Here is a 22,102-nt window from a genome sequence, read left to right as displayed (position 1 = left end):
ACAACCAATCAGCCTGAAGGTCAACCCCTCCCATTGATGTGCCAACAGCAATCAAGGTTCAACTGCAACAGGAAGGCACACACAAGCCACACAAGGGACACACCTGGAGAACCTAGCTCAGGTAAGTAGGGAGACTGTGCCACTGGGCCCCACAGGACACATACTACATAAGGCCACTCTACTAAGACCAGGAGACATAGCAGCTCTACCTGGTACATAGAAACAAATACAGGGAGGTAGCTAAAATGAGGTGACAACAAAACATGTCCCAAATGAAAGAACAAAACAAAGCTGCAGAAAAAGAACTAAACAAAATGGAGACAAGCAATCTACCAGATACAGAGTTCAAAAAATGGGTTATAAGGATGCTCACTGATCTCAGTGAGAACTTCAACAAAAAGATAGGAAACATAAAAAAATCAGAGATGAAGGATACAATAACTGAAATTAAAACTACATTAGAGGGAATCAACAGTAAATTAGATGAAGCAGAGGACTGAATCAGTGATTTGTAAGATAAGGTAGCAGAAAATACAGCTTTGAGCTCCTATCTTGTACAATAAAGTTATTGAAAGATAAGACAATTTCTTTTGTTCAGGTGCCAAGTCAGTTATACAGAGACAGTTTTGTGGAGAGCCTTCTTCTAAAAAACAGATTTTAATTTCAAGGAAAATGACAAAGCAAAGTTAACCTACATACAGATTATTTTTTAAACTTGGAAAATTTATTTTTAATCTCAAAACTGAATGGAGATATTTTTGCCATTATATAAATTTAACTTCAATAAATTAAAAATTGAACTCCAACAAGCATAATTAAACCACGTTATTTTATTGGAAATGAAAGATTAATTTAAAATTTGTAAAGTTTTAAAAATGAATAGTATTTAAAAGCATTTGAAAAATAGAAAATTTCATGACCAGTGTTTATTCAAAATATTTGAGAACATTTCACATATGTTCAGAGATTTTTCCAAAGTTTTGTTGGATTGTGAAAATTGCAATTAGTTCAGTTTTATTAAGAAATGTTGGAATCATTTTTTTTTTTTTTTGGAAGGGGAACAGGACTTTATTGGGGAACAGTGTGTACTTCCAGGTCTTTTTTCCAAATCAAGTTGTTGTCCTTTCATTCTTAGTTGTGTTGGGCGCAGCTCAGCTCCAGGTCCAGTTGCCATTTTCTAGTTGCAAGGGGCACAGCCCACCATCCCTTGTGGGAGTCGAACCAGCAACCTTGTGGTTGAGAAGACACATTCCAACCAACTGAGCCATCTGGGATCTCAGCTGCAGCTCAGCTCTAGGTGCCGTGTTCAATCTTAGTTGCAGGGGACGGAGCCCACCATCCCTTGCGGGACTTGAGGAGTTGAACCGGCAACCTTGTGGTTGAGAGCCCACTGGCCCATGTGGGAATCGAACTGGCAGCCTTCAGAGTTAGGAGCATGGAGCTCTAACCGCCTGAGCCACCGGGCCGGCCCCTGTTGAAATCATTTTGTATTGATTTGTGTTGAAATAATGTAATGATGGAACTTTCACTTGGGTTATTTTAAATGAGCTAATGTGATACAAATTGAGAAAAGTGGAAGAATGTGTGAAAACTGGCAACTAATGGTCCTTACTTATCTAGTAATGAGACTATAAGAATTAAATGTTGATTCAAAAACTAAATTTTATTAAATGCCTCATATATCAGGCATGATGTAGAGTGCTTTCCATGTGTTTGATTTTAGTACTCTTAAAACAAAGGAGTTAATTTCATGCTGTTAAATCTAAAAGGTTTTATGAACATTATGCAATCTGAATTACCATTGACCTAAGAATAAAATTATAAGTCAAAAAACAAAATGAAACTATTATGTTTACAGAATTAGGAAAATCTTTCAACTTGGCTGTGTAAGGACAACTTTGTAATCCTTAATGACACATGTGCAGAGATTCACATAATAAATCTTAAAATATCATGTATGTGAGATAAAGAAAATATATATTAAAATACATACATATGTGAAACTACAGTTAACACTAACATTAATCGGAATATAAGGATCCAGCATTTTATTCCTCCTCAGACAATATCTTCCTATGTGGGAAAAATTATTCTGAGTTTGAGATTTGCAATAACATTTTGATTTTTCAATGCATATGCCCACCCAGGGATTTTTAGAGTTTTTCAAATATTTCTTTGTTTCTCAACATATTTCAACTCATTAAATTTTTCTCAGTCTTTCTCGTGGGCATATGTGTCAACACCAGTTCATTTTCCAATCCAGGGTACACATGGTTTCTAGTGTTCCAATAACATTCAACCCGGGCATAATGCACCAAGGACATAGTTTTGTTAACGGGTGATATTTAAGAAATATCTGACACTAAAATTCACAGCCTCAGGTTGGACACCATTAATTTCCTCACCAGGAAGGTATTGGACAAACCAATACAGTTTTCAACAGAAAAGAAAAACCTTAAAATAATTGTTTTCAAACACTACCTTTCCCTACAGATTTTTGTTCATAGCTTATATACCTGATACACAATGAAAATGAAACATCAATCCACACAGTAAACACATATTTGACCTGATGTATCAACCCATGTATCTTCCATGGATTATCAATTTTTAAATATTTAGAATGCACTGAATTGCACTCAACATTAAACTACACTGAAGAGTCTATAACAGCACTTTAGGACTTGGCAGTCATCTCAGGGCATCACTGTGAACCTCAGTCACAGTTCAACAGAACTAGGGAAACGCTAGTCAGTTTAACAGAATTCTGAATAACAGAAAGTACTGTTATTACCCAGGATAGACTTGAGCTCAGTTACAAACAAATAAGCAGACAAAACTAATAACATTTGATGTTAGAACAGAAAAAATCCAATCAACCAGAAAAGTTTTTCCTTTTTGAATGTCACAATTTTTTGGTTAGGATTTTTGTTTCATTTTGAGAGAAATAAGTTTAGTCTAGAAATATGATAGCTGTTTTCTTCTTTTCCGTTAAATCAATTTGTGATGAGAAATCTGTCCATAAACATTATAGGCCACCAAGAATGTTATTCCTGCCATACACTTGGAGTGACACAGGAAAATTTATGTATATTTTTATAGGTAAAAGTTGATTTTCCTGTAGTAGTCCCTGAGGTTTTAATATTTTGTTTTCTAGGAAGTTAACTCCCCTTCCTATTCTCCCAAAACACTTTTCAATAAAATGTATGGAAAACATAGGATGAAATTCAACTGAAAAAGACAATCTACCACTTATTGTAGTAGGATATGTATAGTTTAAAAAAGGTTCGTAACTAATTATAATTTCCTTAATAAGTGTGAACGTGCCAAATTTCAAAAGAATAATTGTAACTCATTCAGGTTTTTCACAAAGATTTTTCTAGTTGTTTCCAAACAGTTTGTGGAAAACCACCCTTTGGAGATTAAACATTTGAGAAAAATTGAAGTGTACAGTATAATCCTCAAATAACATAGCAATTACTTTATAAAAATCTCTACACCAACAAGAGAAATGATCTTTGGGATAACAGTAAAAGAAAGGAACAAAATGACTATGAGGAATTCAAAACTGAATTCACTAGGACTCCTCCAGAAATTCAATTTTGTCTTATGTTGTTCAGGTCTGAGTTAAAAGACTTTGTGAACACAATCATTTGTTTTAGTGAAAACAAACAAAAAAAATTCTGTGTCATTTACCTAACGTATAAAATATTTCCCTCCTCCATTCTCCCTCTTTCAATGGTAATAAACTTCAACAATATGTCAATAAATTACAATCCATAAGCCCTTCATGAGCACAATGTCTTTGCATTCTAATCCACCAAGGAGATTTCCAAAGCAGGCCTATTTTTTTTAACACTCTACCCTTTAACTATTTAGTTTAGATAGAGGAAGTTGTGGAAGAGGAGGAAAAGCATCAGTAATCTCACTTCTCAGTTTTAATAATTTGAAACTATGACTCATCTGAAAATGACTGGTACTCTGCTTATCAGTACACAGTTGAGTTTATCTATGAATTATTGTGACACTAAGAATAGCAGCCAAGGTCATGAAGAGCCACCTGGCAGAGCCAAATATATTGTGACCAGAAGAAAGAGATTATTCTGAGACTATCTAACTCTGACTTCTTTTATGCTCAGGGAATATATTTCAAGTTTGTAGAAATCAGAAACAGCAGAAGTCTTCTGGAGAGAGACCAAAACTTTGATTTTCAAATTTGATGGCCAAAAATGAAGGCATTTTTATTTGACCTCACATCTAAATTATTAGTGAGAACTTTAAAAATGTTAACTTTCCTAATAGTTCTTCTAAGAATCAGGTATTCCTTCCCTTCTCCAAGTGTCTCTTATTGGTTAAAGTTCAGGGTTTGTAGAGACTTTGACTGTCAGTCCTGCTAAACAAGGTAACGTCATCCTCATATCCTGGGGTTGAACATTCTATGTTCTCTAGTAAGACATATTTGTCTTCATTGCCATTCAGAGAGAGAACGTCTTTCTGAGTAGTGGATGTCAGGTCACTCCAGGTAATGTCAGTGTTTTTAAAAGCATGTAGAAGGAAGATGCCATTGATAATGGTGAAGAACCCACTCAGGGTTCCGATGATATCTCCAGCTTTCATGCCATACCATTCTTGAAATAAGATGGCGGAGCAAGTCACTACCATGGATGTGAAGAACACGTAATAAATGGGAGTCACAAGGGATGTATTAAAGGTGTCCAGTGCCTTGTTGAGATAGTTAATCTGCGTTGTCACAGAAAGCGCAAGTATAGCCAGCAAAACAAAGACCAGGGGATGCTTGTAAACTGGCTTCCATTCCAACAGTTCCTTAATGGCAATTCCCAGGCCCTTGACAGAAGACACTGAAAATGCTCCAATCAATGAACAGATTGAAATGTAGACCAATATGTTGGTCTGTCCTTTCTTGGGAGCCACGATCAAAATCAGCACCAAGGAGATCACAGTTACGATCACAGCAAAGGAAATGAATCCTGTAAAGAAGACAAAAGAACTAGATTTCAGAAAATGCTCATATGATCATGCCTTTGTGCAATCTTGTTAGCCGTGAATTTCAGCGCTTAAGTGTTTTAGAAAGATTGTCTGATTGATTTTTTATTTTCAGAGGGAGAGACTGGCCTTGTCCCATCCCCCACTCTCCCTTTCATTGTGTAGAGGGGAAGCATGGATGGAAAAATAAGTTGTGTTGCCTTTTCAGAAGACTTGAAACCTTAGCATATCTCATAACCACAACTCAGCCTGTAGGAAGTCTATTACAATATTACTAAAAATTCATTTGATGAGGAGAGAAAGTGGAGCAGAATTTGAGTAAGTGTGTCTTTCAGTTGAATCACAGACCTGGGTCTCTCAATTTCATTTCCATTTCATGCAAAGAAGTGACTTCCTCTTCTTGTGGGGCATGGATAACCATCACAGTTGACCCCAACATACTTAATATGCAGCCTATTTTTCCATGAATGTTCAAGTGCTCATTTAAAAAATAGGAAGACAATATTGCACTGTTGGGAGAAGAAAGAAAAAAAAATCACTCTTGTTCAATTACCTTTTGATTCCATAGCAGCTCAAAAGTCATACTGTGGTACAAGCTACTCTGTATCCCAATCAGCTTATCTGAATATGCTATGTGACACTGAATAAACTGATTAATTTTAAAATTCAGGAAAGATGGTCAGTCAACTCTGCTTAATTGCTTTTATATCTAAAGAGTTATAATAGACATTTGATATCCCTGTAATCATCCCATGACCTTCTAAGAGGTCCCACTCAATTCATTTTCAATTTCCTCACCTTTTGCATCTTACTGGCAAGATGTATTTAGAATACGTGTGCTCATGAAAACTTCAAAGAAAGATATATGCCTAGAGAAGAATTACTCTGCTCAGGGCTGCTGTTTGGCTAGTACATGCAAGTACACTCACATGAGCTGTCAAAATATTGAAATGTTTTCTTACCAGATACTACTGCCCTGATACTTTTACCTATCAATGCTCCCACTACTTTGGTTGTCATGGCCCCAGGAAATACCAAATTGGCACCACTATGGACACCAGACTATGCCGTCCTGCTGCTCTACCAGTACATCTGCTATGGCTCCTGCACACCAGACTCCTTCTTCTGATGCCCTGGCATTACCAGTGCCCATTTGCACCCGACTGTTGTCAATTACCAGGTGCTTGCCAAGAGTCGCCCTCAAGTGGCCACTCACGAGGACTGCAACCTCAGTGAAAACTCATTCATTGCGTAGTGTTGTAGAGCTTTATGTGTATTGACTCATTGAATTCTCACAACAATCCTACAAAGAAGGTGGACAGAGGTGGGTAGGCCTCATCATCAGCTTCCTATTAGAGGCTGATAATGAACTGAGATAAAAGGAAAAGAAAAAGGCAACAAACAAAACAGTTGCTTAGCTACAAAATAAGCGAGTTCGTGGATACATTGAACACATTCATTTGGGAACCTAAAGAGACTCCAACTAGGGAAATTTATATCCACATTCTGTGAATGGGAAAATTATTCCAGTACTAAAAGAAAATATTTCCAGTACTAAAAGAAACGAAGAGATCTCCAAATAGAAGTATCTAGCAGACAGAGCAAGACTTTGAGTGAGAGTTGAAATGTAACCCAAACACTACGCTTTTTAAAGTCCTCTGATAGCAACGGTCATTAACCACAATGATAACAGAAAGGATTAAAAGGTCTCTGGCAATTTGCTCTGCTAAGAGAGAAAAAATATCTGCTAGACTTCGTTGCATCCTCACAAATATGACATAACGATTACTTCATGTTAGCAGGCGTCCAGGCTTATGCTCTTCGAGTTTTCTAAATAAGACAATCTGTTGATTTCCTATTTCTACTATGATTTATTATGCAGTCTGCTCAAATTATTTTTGTGATTTTTAAAATTTTGTTTTGAGATATGCTTAGTAACATACCTCTTGTGGGTTAAGTTTATCATGTTTTAAAATCCCTACAAAAGCCACACTCCTTCTTGCTCACATACCTTATGAGAACACTCAGAGCGCCCAGCGGGGTGACCAAGGTGGCAGGTGCAAAAGCATAAGCTGCAAAATTCGCAGCCTCTCCTGCTCCCACTGGAAAGCAAGCAGCAGCATTAATATTAGTCAGAAGAGAAAAACAAATGACACATGCTAAGCAGTAGACTTTTATCCCAAAGACATTGACAGATCTAGGGGGAAAAGAATAATTTAACTTTTTTAATGGAGGGTGGGGGCGTGTTGCTATTAAGGAATGCAGACAAACTGTAATTACATGGATACAAACTCAACCAATGCAAAAAGTGGTGACAGATGAATACACATTTTAAAGGACTTCCAATAAAGATTTTAGTCACTTCAGTACCAGAACCATATTTGGTCACTCAGATGAAATCTAGTAGAGGTAGCTTTGGAGTAAGTAGAGAATTATTGTGTTTGCTCAAGAATACCTACTGTTATGCAAATTAACAATACAACAACTTGTAAATTGAGAATGCTCTGTAGAGAGATCTGCCCAGGCAGGGGACAGCCAGAAGTGCCTGCCACAGGCCCAAGTAGTCAGGCATCTCTGAATTACAGATGATCTACAAGCAGGTAACACTATCTTCCTAGCTCAAGGAGATCCAAGCAGCTGTTTTAAAGTCCTAACAATGTGCTCTAGCAATGCCTTTCTTACCGGAGGAACTCTCAACTTCCATGAGATACTGTGATGCAAATAACTTTTAGAGTGAGGGAGAGCTCCTCTAAGAGCTGGGCTCTTGTGTGGGAGGCAAGTTATTCTCAGAGGTCACCACTGAACACTTACCCCCAGAACGTCGTGTTTCACACTGGGAAACTATGCCAAGCAAACTTATTGTAGAGAAAGCTTCTGGAACGGGCGAAAGACACCAGCACAATTTTTCTTTTTCCCCTCTGACTGCTATGACCCCCCACCTCATGCCCCAAGCCAAATCTACAGGGGCACTCACTCAGCTTCAGGAAAACATCACACAACAAATAGAAACTTACAGAACAGAACAGTTAGGAGACTGTTCTCTGAAGAAAAGCAATGGCAGTTTTCTTCGAATAGTAAGCTTTCTTGAATACTTTACATTTTTATCTTTACAGACAGCTTTCCAGGAAAATATTGATTTCATCATTAAAGTACTGGATGTTTGTCACTGGATAAAATCGCTAATGTTGAAGACTTATGTTTGTCTGTCTTCAATACTGGTATACACTTTGTACATGAGGAGAATACCATTCTAAGTATAGCTATATGAGAGTCTCCTATTTTCATTCTGTTGTGTGGGTAGAGAGTGGGGAGATGAGAGAGAGAGAGAGAGAGAGAGAGAGAGAGAGAGAGAGAGAGACAGAGAGAATCATGTAAATCTCTATTAGAATCTTTCCAGTATAGCCCTTGTCAGCTGTTACTCAAATGAAGACAACAGATGTGAAAACACCTTAAAAACTAAGTGTACAAATTTAGGTTATATTTATTCATTCTTTTAAAACTCGCCATTTATTAAAGAAAAGTATTCCAATTCTTTCTTATAATAGGATCTCACAAATACTAAAATGTGTCACTTTGAATGGAAAAAATAAATGGAAGTTTTAAGGCTTCTGGCTGCAGAGGGAGGTGACTAGCTAGTGGTGTGAAACTACAATTTATGAGGTCTTTTCTTTGGAAGATTTAGTTTTGGGGTTTAAGAAAGTTCAGAGGTGTTAGGAGGGAGATAGAAATCTGCAAAAATGCCTGAGGGAGATCACACTGTCTTTTATTTGGACACCACCTTCGTGCGTTCATTCTGGAGTCTCACTTAATCCTCTGGGCAAGTCTAGGAGGAAGGAGAGCACAGAAAACCTTCATCTCCTGTTTGTTCAGTGTTGAGCAGCCAGAGGGGTATTAATTGATCCATGTTTTGGTCCTGGCAGGGAAATGGTACCCATTCCTTAGAACCTAGGCAGCTAGCATACCCACAGATTTGAATAAGGGGCTGGGAAAATTTTGGAAGAAAGCATTTCCTTCCATTGTCATGGGGAATAGAATATAAGAGAAATAGAAGTTTGTGATAAAATATAATATTTCAAACGTTAACTTTTCTCCTTGCGTTCCAAGGCAGTATTGAGAACAAGAGGATGGGGGAGGGAGAGGTTAAGATTAATTCTAAATACATATGACTTATTTTATATGTAAGACAATATATTACAGCCACACAAAAGTTTCCAAACGGAAATGCCATCCTTACCAAGAAGATAAATTAATGAATTTTGAACAATTCCATGCAATTTATCATTTTAGAAGCAAACACTGTTCTCAACATTAAGGACTTACTTGAGAGTAATCCTGCCCACCAAAGCCATTCCTTCAGGTAAGAATGTCCTCCTTGTCCTAGGAAAATAATAAACATGAAAATTAAGTTCTTAAGTGGAGGAAGAAGGTTTGGAGAACTGACTTCTAGAAAAGGTACTAAAATATGGTTGGAAAAGGCCAGACTTAAAGCCAAGTCAGTCTATGTAGTCCTTTAGCTTATTTACTTGGTCATTTCAAAGATCTTCTAAGCTTTCTATTACACAAACTTTACTTTCTATAGAAAGTAAGTTTTTTTAATCATCAGGTTTACTATGTTTATGCTATTCCGAGGTGTGGACATAGAGTGTTATACTTGGAAGTTCTAAATACTCTGTTTCAGCAACAGTTAAAATTAAAGACACAAAACCATAAATCATGAATTACATCAGTACCTAATGAGGACCTTAAAGAAAGACAATGGTCAACATGAGAGCTGTAAAGATTTTGGACAGCCAATCAGAGAATAATGAGCATTAGCCAGCTGGACTCTAGTCCCTACCCTGGCATCACAAAATTAAATTTGTGTCAAGTCTCCTGAAAAGGACAAAAAGCTTTCCTAAGGTATCCAAACAGTTCTCTTCCCACTCCTGTAATCTGTGACCTTAAGTCATTGTCATGTTTGCTGTAGAAAATGGAATTTTCTCACCAGTTTTAATACACTTATCCCTGTGAGTTTGACCTATCTGATTTTGTTATAGTTAAACTAGATAGGATATATTAGCTATGAAGATCATCTTGTAAGGTAGTTAACGATATTTACTTAGGATTTTCTCCTTACAAAATTTGTAAATGACTAAATTGGAATCATATTACAAAATGATTTCATAATCTGTCTTTAAAATTAAGTAAATATCACAAATACTTTCTCATTTCCTTAATGGGTGAATATTCCAAAATCTGGCATATCATTATTTACTTATCCTGTAAGAGACCATATGTATATATAATGTTTCTAGTATTGTTCTCATTATATAAAGCCCTTAAATAAGTATCCTGGTATGTAAATCTAGGTGGCATCCTTGTGCACTTCTTAAGATAAATTCCCCAAAGTGGAATTACTAGGTTTTAAGACGTTAAGATTTTTAAGCTTTCCAAATTGCCCTCAGGAAACTTTGTACCAATTTAAACTGCCCCTAGCAATGTTTGGGAGGGATACTTATTTCCCAAAATCCCTTTCTAACAAAGAGCATTATCTTTTAAAGAAAAACAAATACTTTGTTAAAATGGTAGGCAACAACCTAGGAGCTCATTGTTATATAGTTTGTATCTCTTTGGGTGAAATAACATTTACTTATGTATGCTTATTGGCCACTTGCATTTCTTACTTTGTGAGTTTCTTGTTTTTATGTGCTTGGATTATTTTCTCTTAGGATACTAATCTTTTTCTTATTGACTGCAGTCACACTTTATATATTGTGGATCTTTACTACCCTTTGTCATATATTTTGAAAAATTTCCCCCATATGTCATTTCCTTTTCAGTTTTAGTTAAGGGTGTTTTCATATAGGATTTTTTTGTGTGTCAATCCGGATAATCTCTTCCTTTATATAGAACAGATTCTTCCTTTATCTTTATGCTTAGAAAGACTTTCTTTTAGTTTTAAAAAAAATGATTTCAAGTTTAAGGCTAAACTATGTAAAATTTATTTTGAAGAATGGTATAAAGTAGAACTTTTATATTTTTCTCTTCTAATATTTGCCAATTGTCTTAATACTTTTGATAGAATAATTCATCCTCTCTCCAGTAGATTGAAATGCCACTTTAAAAAATCATACGTTAGGGGCCGGCCCGGTGGCTCAGGTGGTTAGAGCTCCATGCTCCTAACTCCGAAGGCTGCCGGTTCGATTCCCACATGGGCCAGTGGGCTCTCAACCACAAGGTTGCCAGTTCAATTCCTCAAGTCCCGCAAGGGATGGTGGGCAGCACCCCCTGCAACTAAGATTGAACATGGCACCTTGAGCTGAGCTGCCGCTGAGCTCCCGGATGGCTCAGTTGGTTGGAGCCTGTCCTCTCAACCACAAGGTTGCCGGTTCGACTCCCGCAAGGGATGGTGGGCTGTGCCCCCTGCAACTAGCAACGGCAACTGGACCTGGAGCTGAGCTGCGCCCTCCACAACTAAGACTGAAAGGACAACAACTTGAAGCTGAATGGCACCCTCCACAACTAAGATTGAAAGGACAACAACTTGACTTGGAAAATAAAAGTCCTGGAAGTACACACTGTTCCCCAATAAAGTCCTGTTCCCCTTCCCCAATAAAATCTTTAAAAAAAAAAAAAAATCACACATTAAATTGCTGTAGGTACTTGGATCCCCTTATAAGTTTTTAATTTCTTATTATTTTGCGTTATCTTTTTTAATGCCAGTACCAAACTATTTTAATTAAGATAGCATTATAGCATGTTTTAGTTTCTGATAGTGTAAACATCCCCTCAATGTACTCTTTAATAAACTTGTTTGCACAATTTGTAGTCATTTATTTTTCCATCTGAACCTTAGACTAATATTGATCTCTTTTCTGATATTATTCTTGATGAGAATGAATAGGAAATTCATGGTTAATGAAGGATAGTCCAGCAGAGCTACTCAACTGTGAAATGTCACTATTAATAGCAACCTAATTCTATTGTTATCCATTTATTGATTTAACAGCTATTTACTAGGTGCCAAATACTATGCTAGGGAAAGTCCCCATTCTTGTCAATTACTATCAATAAACGAGTAAACCTATTGATAAGAAGTATATAAACAGTAAACATACAATGACAAATTATCCTAGGTATAATGAAGGAAACCATTAGTGTAAAGACAGAGAGGAACAGCGTGGTGGTGAGGGAAACCTGCCCTGAGAGGATGGCCAAGGAAGGCCTTTCTGGGTGATGATATTTAAGCTGAGAGCTCAAGGATGAGTCAGCCAAGTGAAGGGCAGGGAGAAGAGAGTTCCAGCCCAGGTGAAAAGGCCTTGAGGTCAGAAAGAACGTGGTGCATTCCAGGAACCAGAGAAAAAGTAGGTGACTGGGAACATAGCAGAAGATGAAGCTGAGAGGTAGCAGGAGCCATTTCATGCAGGAGGTCGGAGTCTGTGGAACGATGTCTAGATTGCATTCTGAGTGCAAAGAAAAGCCACTGATGTGGTCTGACTTTGACTCCCAAAATTGTAGACAAAGCTATGAGAGAATCCATATACCACACTCTAAACCTCATGAAGCAAGAATTTTAGTCTCGCCTTAAAGGAGACATGGCTGGCTCCGTTCTGAGAACTGCTGAGAAGAGAATAGCTAAGAATGGAGATAGAGGCAAGATAGAGACTGTAAAATATTATTACTGTAGCATTATGATTTTACAGTAAGGTTATTTCTGCAGTTAGAAACTTGAATTTGTTAGTTGCATCCATTTCTTACCAGCTCTAGTAGAGCCCTTGTTGGCCAGTTGCAAGAGGCCCTTCTTTTTCAGGATGAAACTGGAGCCAATAAAAATACTGGAACTTACTGCCAGTACCAGGCCCACATAAAGACTGTATTTGTTTTCTACATTTGCAGAAATGCTCAGGTTCGTTAGGCTGGAATTCGGGTCCCTGTGGAGGACAGGAGAAGCCAGCACCTGTGACACATTTGTGATCTCACACCAAGCCTGGGAGGAGTTCGGACAGACCAGAGACAGCACGTAGCCTGGAAAAAAGGAAAGAAGGAAACGTCAACAAATGAAAGGGAGATGCATTCATGTTTACTCCCTTTCTGCAAATAAAAGAACTTGAGTGAGTGGATGGTACTGAAACACTGGTTGTCACTGCATGAAGAGAAGTCCCCAGCAGGTGGTCCTGTGAACATGTTGAGTTTGGCTCACACATTCTTAAATTTTTTTTTTTTTAATTTGCTTAGTTGTCATCATTTAAATATGAGAGGTTTTTGCATGAAAGTCTGGATTCCTCATAAATTGCAAAATCTTGGCAATACTTGGTTCTTTGTTCCAGAAAAATAATATCCTGCTGGAGCAGCGAGTAGCTGTTTAGACCTGGCTTGTGTTCAGCAATTCATCACAGGCCCCCCACATCCACTTCACTCCTTCTTACCAGCCTGTCTCCTGGAAAACAGTGTCTGTGACACCTGAGTGTAGGAAAAGAGCACAGCAACCCCACTGGTCTCGAAATCACCATGTTATAGGAAATTTAACCCATTTGGTGGGGTAGGAATTGTATACTTCAGAAAATGTGTTTAAAAGTGGGTTTAGTGTTCTATACCACTTTCCTTGAAGAGAATGATTTTTCAGGTCTATAATCTACCTTCTCCTAAATAAAACCGAATCTAATAATCTAATAGAAAAATGAATTAACCATCAGTAGGCTGTTTTTTTGTGTTTTGTTTTCTTTTTCTTTTTTTTAGAATGAATAAGATACAAATAAGCATGTAAATTCACTGAACCAGAACCATTATAAGTACCTTGGAATTTTGAGGCCAAACACTACAACACAAAATGAAAACATTTTACTCTTTATAAGAAACTTTTTGTTATCTGTTCTCCACGTGAAAAGCGTTCCACAGGTGACATTGTGACTAGGTTTTCTGACTGTCTGCTCAACGTTTTTTTCATTTTAAAAGGCATAGCTTCCCATTATGAATTACCCTAAACAAAAAAGGGCAAAGAAAAATCAATCAGGTATAATGTTAGAATTCAATGAAAAAAATCAGTTTTACATCTCAAAAATCTTAAGAAGGCATAACAAACTAAAACAAAACAAAACAACAAAAGATGGTTTGACCAAAGATGTCTTAGCAATAAAACTTTACTGATTGGACTTATGCATCCCTGGCAAAGCATTATGAAGTCATTTGCATTTTACCACATATAAAGTTTAGAAACAACCATAAAGTTCAGGTCCAGAAAAAGGTGAAATAATTGAATTTAAGCTTTTCATGATTATTATTTCATTTATCTCTATTACTTGAAAATGAACCAATTTTGATTCAGAGATACAGGATAAATTCTAAGAGAACTTCTAATATTCCAAGGAGAATTATATGATTTCAGGGATATTCAATAACATTGAGGAATTTTCAGTCAGGTTGTTTTAGTAAGAATTGCAATATATTTTCAAATAAGCTAGCCCTTAACAATCTTGTTCTGGGCACTATTCATCTCATCTAAACCCTAAGAATGGACCACAATTTTTATAGTAAGCATTTTGATTACATTGAGTCCTGAGAAAACATCTGACTAGGCTTTCCAGTGAATTCCATGGCTGTATGAGTGTCGCTTACTATGTAGTTAACATAACCATTCCAAAACTTCATCTTTGAAAACAGTGTGGGTGGATCTCATTCCAGTGAAACAATATTCTTTGTAAGCTGTTGACATAGCAGAAGGTTTCCGACATTTTAGGGGGTGAGGGGGCAGAGGATCAGGGAGAGCAAATAATCTTTGTTGCATTTTCTAAGTTCTCATTGTGAGCGGCGGACATTAATGCCCCAAGTTTTATGGCAGGAAAAATAATAAAAACCTTGTTTAGTTACTGACCTTAGAACTTAAATTGTTTCATGTTTTGGGTGCATGCTAAGGAGAGAGCCTACAGCAGATATGATTGAAGGAGGGAGTGAGGCAGTGAATGGTGAGTTAGTGGGTGTGGAGTGAAAGACAGAAGGGGAGAGATGGGTGATGTAGGATGTGTGGGCAGGGGCTTCGTGGAGTGTTTCAGAGGAATCAGATCTCAAAATCAGTTGACTTTTTAAAATTGGAGTGAGCAATGTAATTATACCAGGAACTTAACCAAGACGTCATTCAACATAGAAAATCTATTACATTCATTATTTTTCATTATACCAATTTATACTTCTGCCAGCAGGCAGCTACATTACTTCTTTGATGGTTGTTATTATTTATTTTTCTAAATATTGAATAATTAATATTTAGGAAATATGTGTCAGTTATAAAGACAAACAATTCAGTACATCAATGAATCAACCACCCAATTTATATTAATTTTCTATTTTATAGTTGGTGGACATTTGGGTATTTTACAGTGTTTTTGCTTTCACAAACAGTACTGCTAATGTTCTCAATTATGTTGAACCATAGGTAATATACATTTGACAATTTTAGACCCTACAAAAATAGCAGTTTCATATGGTTCACCTTAATACATATTTTCTATGTATAAGTGTGAATGTTTAATTGCATACATACAACTTAAAAATTTAAAAACAATGTTACGTTTCCTATAGGACAACATGCTGTTCCCCTTAAGCTCTATTACTAACTATCCATTATCATGGGCAAGTCGAGTAATCACTCTTGGCTTCAGTTTCTTCATCTCAAAAACGAGGGAGTTTGACTTGATGACTGTGAGATTCCGTCTATAATTTGGTGCTTTGATTCTAAGCCAGCTTTGTTCCCAGAGTAATTTCCTGACAATCTTGTTGGCTCATAAACGTTGCTGGTGGACCAGCTCTAAACTCATAGGCACTTGTAGTTGGAAGACATTTTAAAGAAACTGTTGCCAACATATTAAGTAACTTGCCAAAGCCATATAACTGCCAAAATCAGTGCCAAAAAAACCAATTCTCAGGCTAGTAGTCCTTCTATTTCAGAAAAGTAAAAACATAAAGTAAAAACAAAGCCAGCCAAAAATTATTATTGATGTTTATACAAAGATGAAATGCTTTGAATAATTTTTTTCAAATACAATTTAATTATAGAGAATAATAATTTAAATTGTTCAGTTTATTCCATGGAGTAGGATATCTGATTTCTAGGAAGTCAGTGATTGTATGAAATTCCATTTTTAATCACTGCAAGATATTATTAGTTTGCAAAAAACACTGTCTCGCTGTCTAGTCTGTGTGTTAGTTTGGCTTATTATTAAGCAAATATTAACTCCCTGACCCTCACAATGTGGGCAGAGTATTCTTCCCCTGATGTTGGGATGGAAGTGAGTTGTAACCAACGGGGCATTGGCCAAAGTGGTATGACGGAGGGTCCAAATGCACTCATGTGTTAGGTTTACTCTCTTGCACCTCTGTGCTTGTCAGGAATAGTGCTTCCCTGAAGAGCTGCTGCCCCATCAGCCTGGGCGCCAGAATAGAAAACATGGAGCAGATCTGGCCTCATCCTACAAAAAGGAGCCAAACTGAGGTGGACATGTAGCCTGACACAGACACCAGGTGAATCCAGTCTAGATCATCAGTCAACCATCAGCTGAAGTACGGATACATAAGCAAGAAGATACAACTGTTGTTTGTAGCCACTGAGTGCCATGTGGCAATAGCTGACTGATACACCTGCTTATTCATATTAGCAACCGAAAGAATTTCTGTCCCTTACGATATCAACCAGGGTGAATCAGATCATGTCACTCCCCTGCTTAATCCCTCCCTCCCATGAATTTTTATTGCAATTATAACAAAATCTAAATTCCTAATCCTGGAGTTTTTTTTAAAGCTTTACACGCTTTGAAGCTTGTACACTTCTGACATTATATTACATTTCTCTCTCTCTCTTTCTCATTCTCTGAAACAACACTAGTCTTTTCCTCATTGATTCAACAAATATTTATTGAGTATCTATTATATGTTAGATATTTTCTAAAAGCTGGGGATACAACAGTGAACAAAAGAAAATTCCTGCTTTCTCACATTCATTCTAATGAAGAGAAGTAACATAAACAAGTGAACTAATAACTACATAATATGCTGAGTGCCATGGACAGCAGTAAAAGCAGCATAAAGCAATACTTTTTTAAAAAACAACATAAAATGGAAAAAACTCTCAGCTACTTGTAAATACAAAAGTTCTGAGGCGGGAATTTGCTTGAGGGGTAGAAGGAACTGCAATCAGCCAAGCTGGCTGGGGTGAGACAAGAAAGCACAAGAGCAGATAAAACAAGCCCTTAGATAAGGAGGTCTAATCTTGTCATTTCTCCTTCCAAAATCCTACAATGACTTCCGTTCTTATTCAGAAAACATCTAAAATTCCCACCAAAGCTTAAAAGGGCCTACAGAATCCTGCTTCCAGCTATCTCTGTAACTTCATTTCCTACTACTGTTTTTTCTCTTTTGTAGACTAAGTTCTTGCCCTTACTTAGCCTGAGTAGTAGAGTGAATAGTGGCTGGCATAGCTAGTTCCTTCTCATCACTGAGCTCTCATTTAAAGCATTACCTCCTTGGAAAAGCCTTCTCTGCCTTTCCAGTCTAAAGGAAGTCTCAGTCATGTTCCATCATAGTGCCCTATTTAAAACTGCCAATCAAACAAACTTCCTGTTACAGTTTAATTATGGTTTTATGACAGCATTGTATATCCGTATAGCTATTTCATTAATTCATTCAACAAAATAGTTGTTGCTCACCTACCATGCAAGGCACTATGTTAGGTATTCATTTATTCAACACGCAGCAAATTCCTACCGAGCACTTCCTAGGTGCCAGGCCTGTTCTGGAACTGGCCAGATAGTGATCAACAAGGCAGCTGAACAGGTCTCTGTTCTCACAAAGCTGATGATTTTAGTGAGAGAAGGGACAAATGAAGAGGAACAAGGGGAGCAGAGTAGGAATGCATAATACCTTAGAGCAAATTTGGAGCAGAATAAGAACGAGAAATAATTTTGAGCAAATTTGAAAATCAAATCGTAGTATATTTACGTATCAACCCTGATAGGGCTGGGGAGGAAGCCCATTATTTCAATTAACCAAAATAAAATGGAAAATATATTTTTTTTGAAGTTAAAAATCTGTATCTCTAAACAAGATCTTCCTCCTATCAGTGTGTTTAGAAGCCAAGAACTTTAAGACTGTTAGCCATCAGATTTCCTATATAAACTGCTGTTTGCACACTTACGATCTGTGTGTTACGCAAGTTACTAAATTGTTAAGATAAAAATCCCCTTGAAGTTTAAAAAATGTTTAAAAAATGAAGATGTAGGAAAGAAACCTAAAGAATATCTCAATAAGCATGCATTTATATCAAGGTTTTTAAAAACAATCGTGTACAGTTCATATGAAATATTAACCTAAACGTTTAATAGCATATTGTTTTCTGAACAGCCTTTAGTGGAGATTTTTCACTACCTTTAAACACTTCTGAATTTCAGCACTTAGGAAATCTGTGGAAGGATGGAAAAAAAAACTTGTGCTTTTAAACTTCTAGTAAAAATCTGGAGGAAATCTTTTTTAGTACAGCAGCTATATTTTACACAAAAAATGCAGCTTGTCCTGATAATAAAAATTGTGTTTATTTTGTGGAATTTTGATAAATGTTTACGATATGGATGTCTCTTAAGAGTAAAATCTCAGAATCATTAAAATGTATACGTTGTATCCAAGATGCCAGAGATTGGGGATGGACAGCTACAGAAAAAACAAAGGCCCAAATAATTTTGTGACTGATTGGATCACATGAAACTTTATTCAATTCTCTGTGTCTTGGTTTCTATATCTGTAAAAAGGAAACAATGGCTACCTAATAAAACTCACAGAATTTAGTATGTGTGAGAGTAAACTGATACATTTTTATGTGAACCTGTTTTGAAAATTTAAGAATATTATATACCTGAATATGGGACGTGTCTTAATCAGTACAAGAGAGGTACAGCCAGTTCTCTAAATTAAGTTCCTTTTCTTCTTTCAAAACCATGAAGACAGGCTGAATCAGGTCTAAATACCACCTATGTCATTTTTCACTCTGCTAGCTGGCTGCACCCTGGGAAAGTGGCTCACTCAAAGAAAACTTTGAAAACCATCCCTTTCCACCTCCAAACTTACTGTCCCTCCTGCAAACCAGGTTAGAATTCTCCAGAAGATGTACTGGAATATACCTGTTTGTCCTCCTTACAACCTAGTCTTTCTGTCCTTTGTGTCCCCTGGCACATAATCTTCCTGCAATTGGTGCTTCACAGGTGATGGGTATATTTCTTACACTGTATTTTCATGGAGCTATATTTTCATGTTAATAAAACTATTGGCTGTTGAGCTCAAATTAAGATCTGTAGAATAGGTGACATAATGTTTTAAAAACTAAATTAAAACACTTTTCATATATATTTAAAGTTATTTTTTGAGATAATTTTGGATGAGAAGGCCTTTTGAAGCATCTATGGTTTTAAAAATAAAAATTACAGTATGGGGTTAACTTTTTCTTCATGGAAGTCCAACTGCAATGCTCTGTGATCTCATGATGGACTCCTTGTCCGTTGGGTCTCAGCTTACATGTTACATTCTCTAAGGAGCCTTCCTGAGTGTGGAGTCTGAACATCACACCTCTCTCAATACATGACGCATGGCACTTAACCACTCTTTTCCTTTTTTATTTATTTGTTTCTTGCATATTATCTGTCATCTAGATAGTAAGCTGCATGGGAGCAGGAACGTGGTCTAGAGTTTAGGACCAGACTATCCTTGCAAATTCCTCCATACTAGTCCCTCAGCCAATGCCTGGCACATGGATCTCTTGCTATTCAAATGAATGGAAAATGAAAAATTGAGACTTTACTCCATATCAGGCTCTGAACTGTGTGCTTCATATATAATCCCACCTGCATCTTTTCCTCACAACTGTAAACTATAGGAATTATTCTCAATTTATGGACAAAGAAAAACTCAAGGAAGCTAAATCACAGCTGAGACTAATGCCAAAGCCTAATCTCTTCCCACCACTACTGATAATGTGGATTATGAGTTCTCTCAAGTCTTTCCCATCAGTCTCCCACACAATTACCACAATCAATCACAGTTATTAAGCGTTGAGCTTGAATATTTCTTCTTGGGACTAAATGTATTACCAAAGCAGGAAAAACATTGGGAAGTTCAAACAAATTGGTGTAACTCACACACCCTCCTTACAGTTGGGTAAACAAGGGTTGATGGGTTAGTAACAGTCTGACTTACTGGTTTAGGAATTATTTAGACAAAGGTCACACAATCTCACTATCTAGGAAATCTAGATCCAGTTGCCTTAGTAACCACTTCCAAAATCTCAGCTATTGAAGAGTTTGTGAGTTGTTCAGGCATTTTCTCTTTCTTTGTGTCTCTTCTCTCGCCATAGTTTTGATTCGCCATAGTTTTGACTTTTGACTAGTTCACTGCTGTTCTTTTTTGTTTTGTTTTTTTCCTTTTTAACTTGCCGCATCAAGGAATAAACTGGAGGGGCCAAGACAGAAAACTGGGGAAGCTGCCAGCTACTTCGTAAAGGTATAGTTTTTGTCACGCCCCTCACTGTCCTATCCATCTTTACGTCATCAGGTAAATTAAAAATCAACTTTCCCTTTGACATTGTAAAAACCGTCATTTCGGTTGATACACACCCTTCTGTCGCATCCTTCTCCCCCATTTCGGTCCCCTGGTCTCTACTTTCATCGGGTCTCACGGGCGCCTACTGACTAGAAAGCCTGCCAGTGTTGTAGTAAATACCTGGACTAGGGTGGGGGCTGAAACCCCAGCCCAGCAAGCAGTGAGAAATCCACAGATGACTGCACCCTGTTCCCGTTTCCTCTTCGGTCGGGCTCTTGCTTTAAGCAGCCAAGAAGTGACTGCACAACGAGTCAGACCGAGGTGAGTGGGCAGGGGACGTTTTCATCTTGAAGAGGAAAGATGTGGGCGGCCCAGGCAAGTCCAGTGCGCTCCCCCGCGGTCCAGGGCGCCTGACCTTCCACAGTGTCTGACCCTCACGGAGCCAGCGCAGGGCGCAACACGGCACTCTGGCCGGGTCCCCGGGCACGCCCTCTGCCCACTGGGTGACGTCGCCCGCGGACTCTGGAAGCGAGTCTGAGTCAGTGGGAGCGTCTATCTCAGACGCGACTTGGGAGTCTTCCCACAGCATCCCGAATATCCCGGTCACCAGACTCAGCACGCTGTAATTTACATGGATATGCCTTCCAGACCAGAATGAGAGCCACTTATGTCTTGTTCGACTGACTCACGCTTTCCCAGAGTCTGGCATATTGTAGGCACCAATAATAAATAGTTGTTGCCTGGATGGCTGACTGCTTGAATGAATGAATAAATGCGTTAAGAGTCGGTGTATCCCTTTCTCATCTCCACAAATACCCGGGATCCACCGGGTCTCTTCGCCACCCAGACGCCAGGTCCCCCGGCTCAGGGCAGAACTCACCTTCTCGGCAGGGCTCTCCGGGCGGCAGCCTCACCTCTCCCCCCATAGCCCCCAGACAGGGCTTTCGGAGCACAAGCGCTCGCTCCTCACCCACCTGCGCTTCTCCTCCACTCCATGGATCGGAGTTTCGGCTGGGCTACGCGGTCACCGATCCGGGGGCGCTGATCCCGCCCCGGGAGCGCTGACCCCGCCCCCTGGCAGCCTCAGCCAATGGGGATGGCTGTGTGGGGCCTCCGCGCGAGCCACGCCCACGAGCTCCAAGGTTGAATGCTAAATTGTTTGTGCCAACGCGGCGGCGGCAGCTAGTGGTGCGTTGTGTGACTGGCGGGATCTCTAACTGCCCCTCGAGACGGCTGCTGCAGCCGCTCAGTGAAGCACAGACACCCCGTCCCCTGCGCCCCCCCAGGGTAAAGGCGTCGCTCCGACTGTGGAGACCGTCGAGCCAACTCTCGGGGCATTTCGTGGAGTACAGCTGTGCTGAGTCTCCCTTCTGGCTCGCCCGGGTCGAAATGACTCCTGCCGCTGGATTCTGAGGGCTCGGCTTCGGATGTTTAGCGGCTTTGTATGGAAGTTGGTGGCCACTGGTATTCTGCTCTGATTACCATGCTAAAGTTTATTCTGGTGGCTTTAGAATAGACTTTGCCCTTTTGCACTATTATCAGCTCCTCCCAC

General features: G+C 38.4%; 1 protein-coding gene across 1 annotated transcript; it reads right to left on the bottom strand.

Moving 5' to 3' along the window:
• Positions 1-815: 815 nt before the first annotated feature.
• On the bottom strand, positions 816-21,589 carry NIPAL1 (NIPA like domain containing 1). Its single transcript, XM_019741074.2, has 6 exons — positions 21,431-21,589; positions 12,742-13,008; positions 9,325-9,381; positions 7,016-7,106; positions 5,353-5,513; positions 816-4,988 (listed from the first exon to the last, which is right to left on the bottom strand). Exons 1-6 carry the CDS (start codon positions 21,474-21,476, stop codon positions 4,360-4,362), a joined length of 1,251 nt encoding a protein of 416 aa, XP_019596633.1. The 5' UTR covers positions 21,477-21,589; the 3' UTR covers positions 816-4,359.
• Between the last annotated feature and the right edge of the window lie 513 nt (positions 21,590-22,102).

The sequence above is a fragment of the Rhinolophus sinicus genome, linkage group LG02 (genome assembly GCF_036562045.2).
Source record: "Rhinolophus sinicus isolate RSC01 linkage group LG02, ASM3656204v1, whole genome shotgun sequence".
NCBI lineage: Eukaryota > Metazoa > Chordata > Mammalia > Chiroptera > Rhinolophidae > Rhinolophus > Rhinolophus sinicus.
Note: the sequence above shows the minus strand (reverse complement) of the source record. Positions and strands in the feature narration are given on the sequence as shown.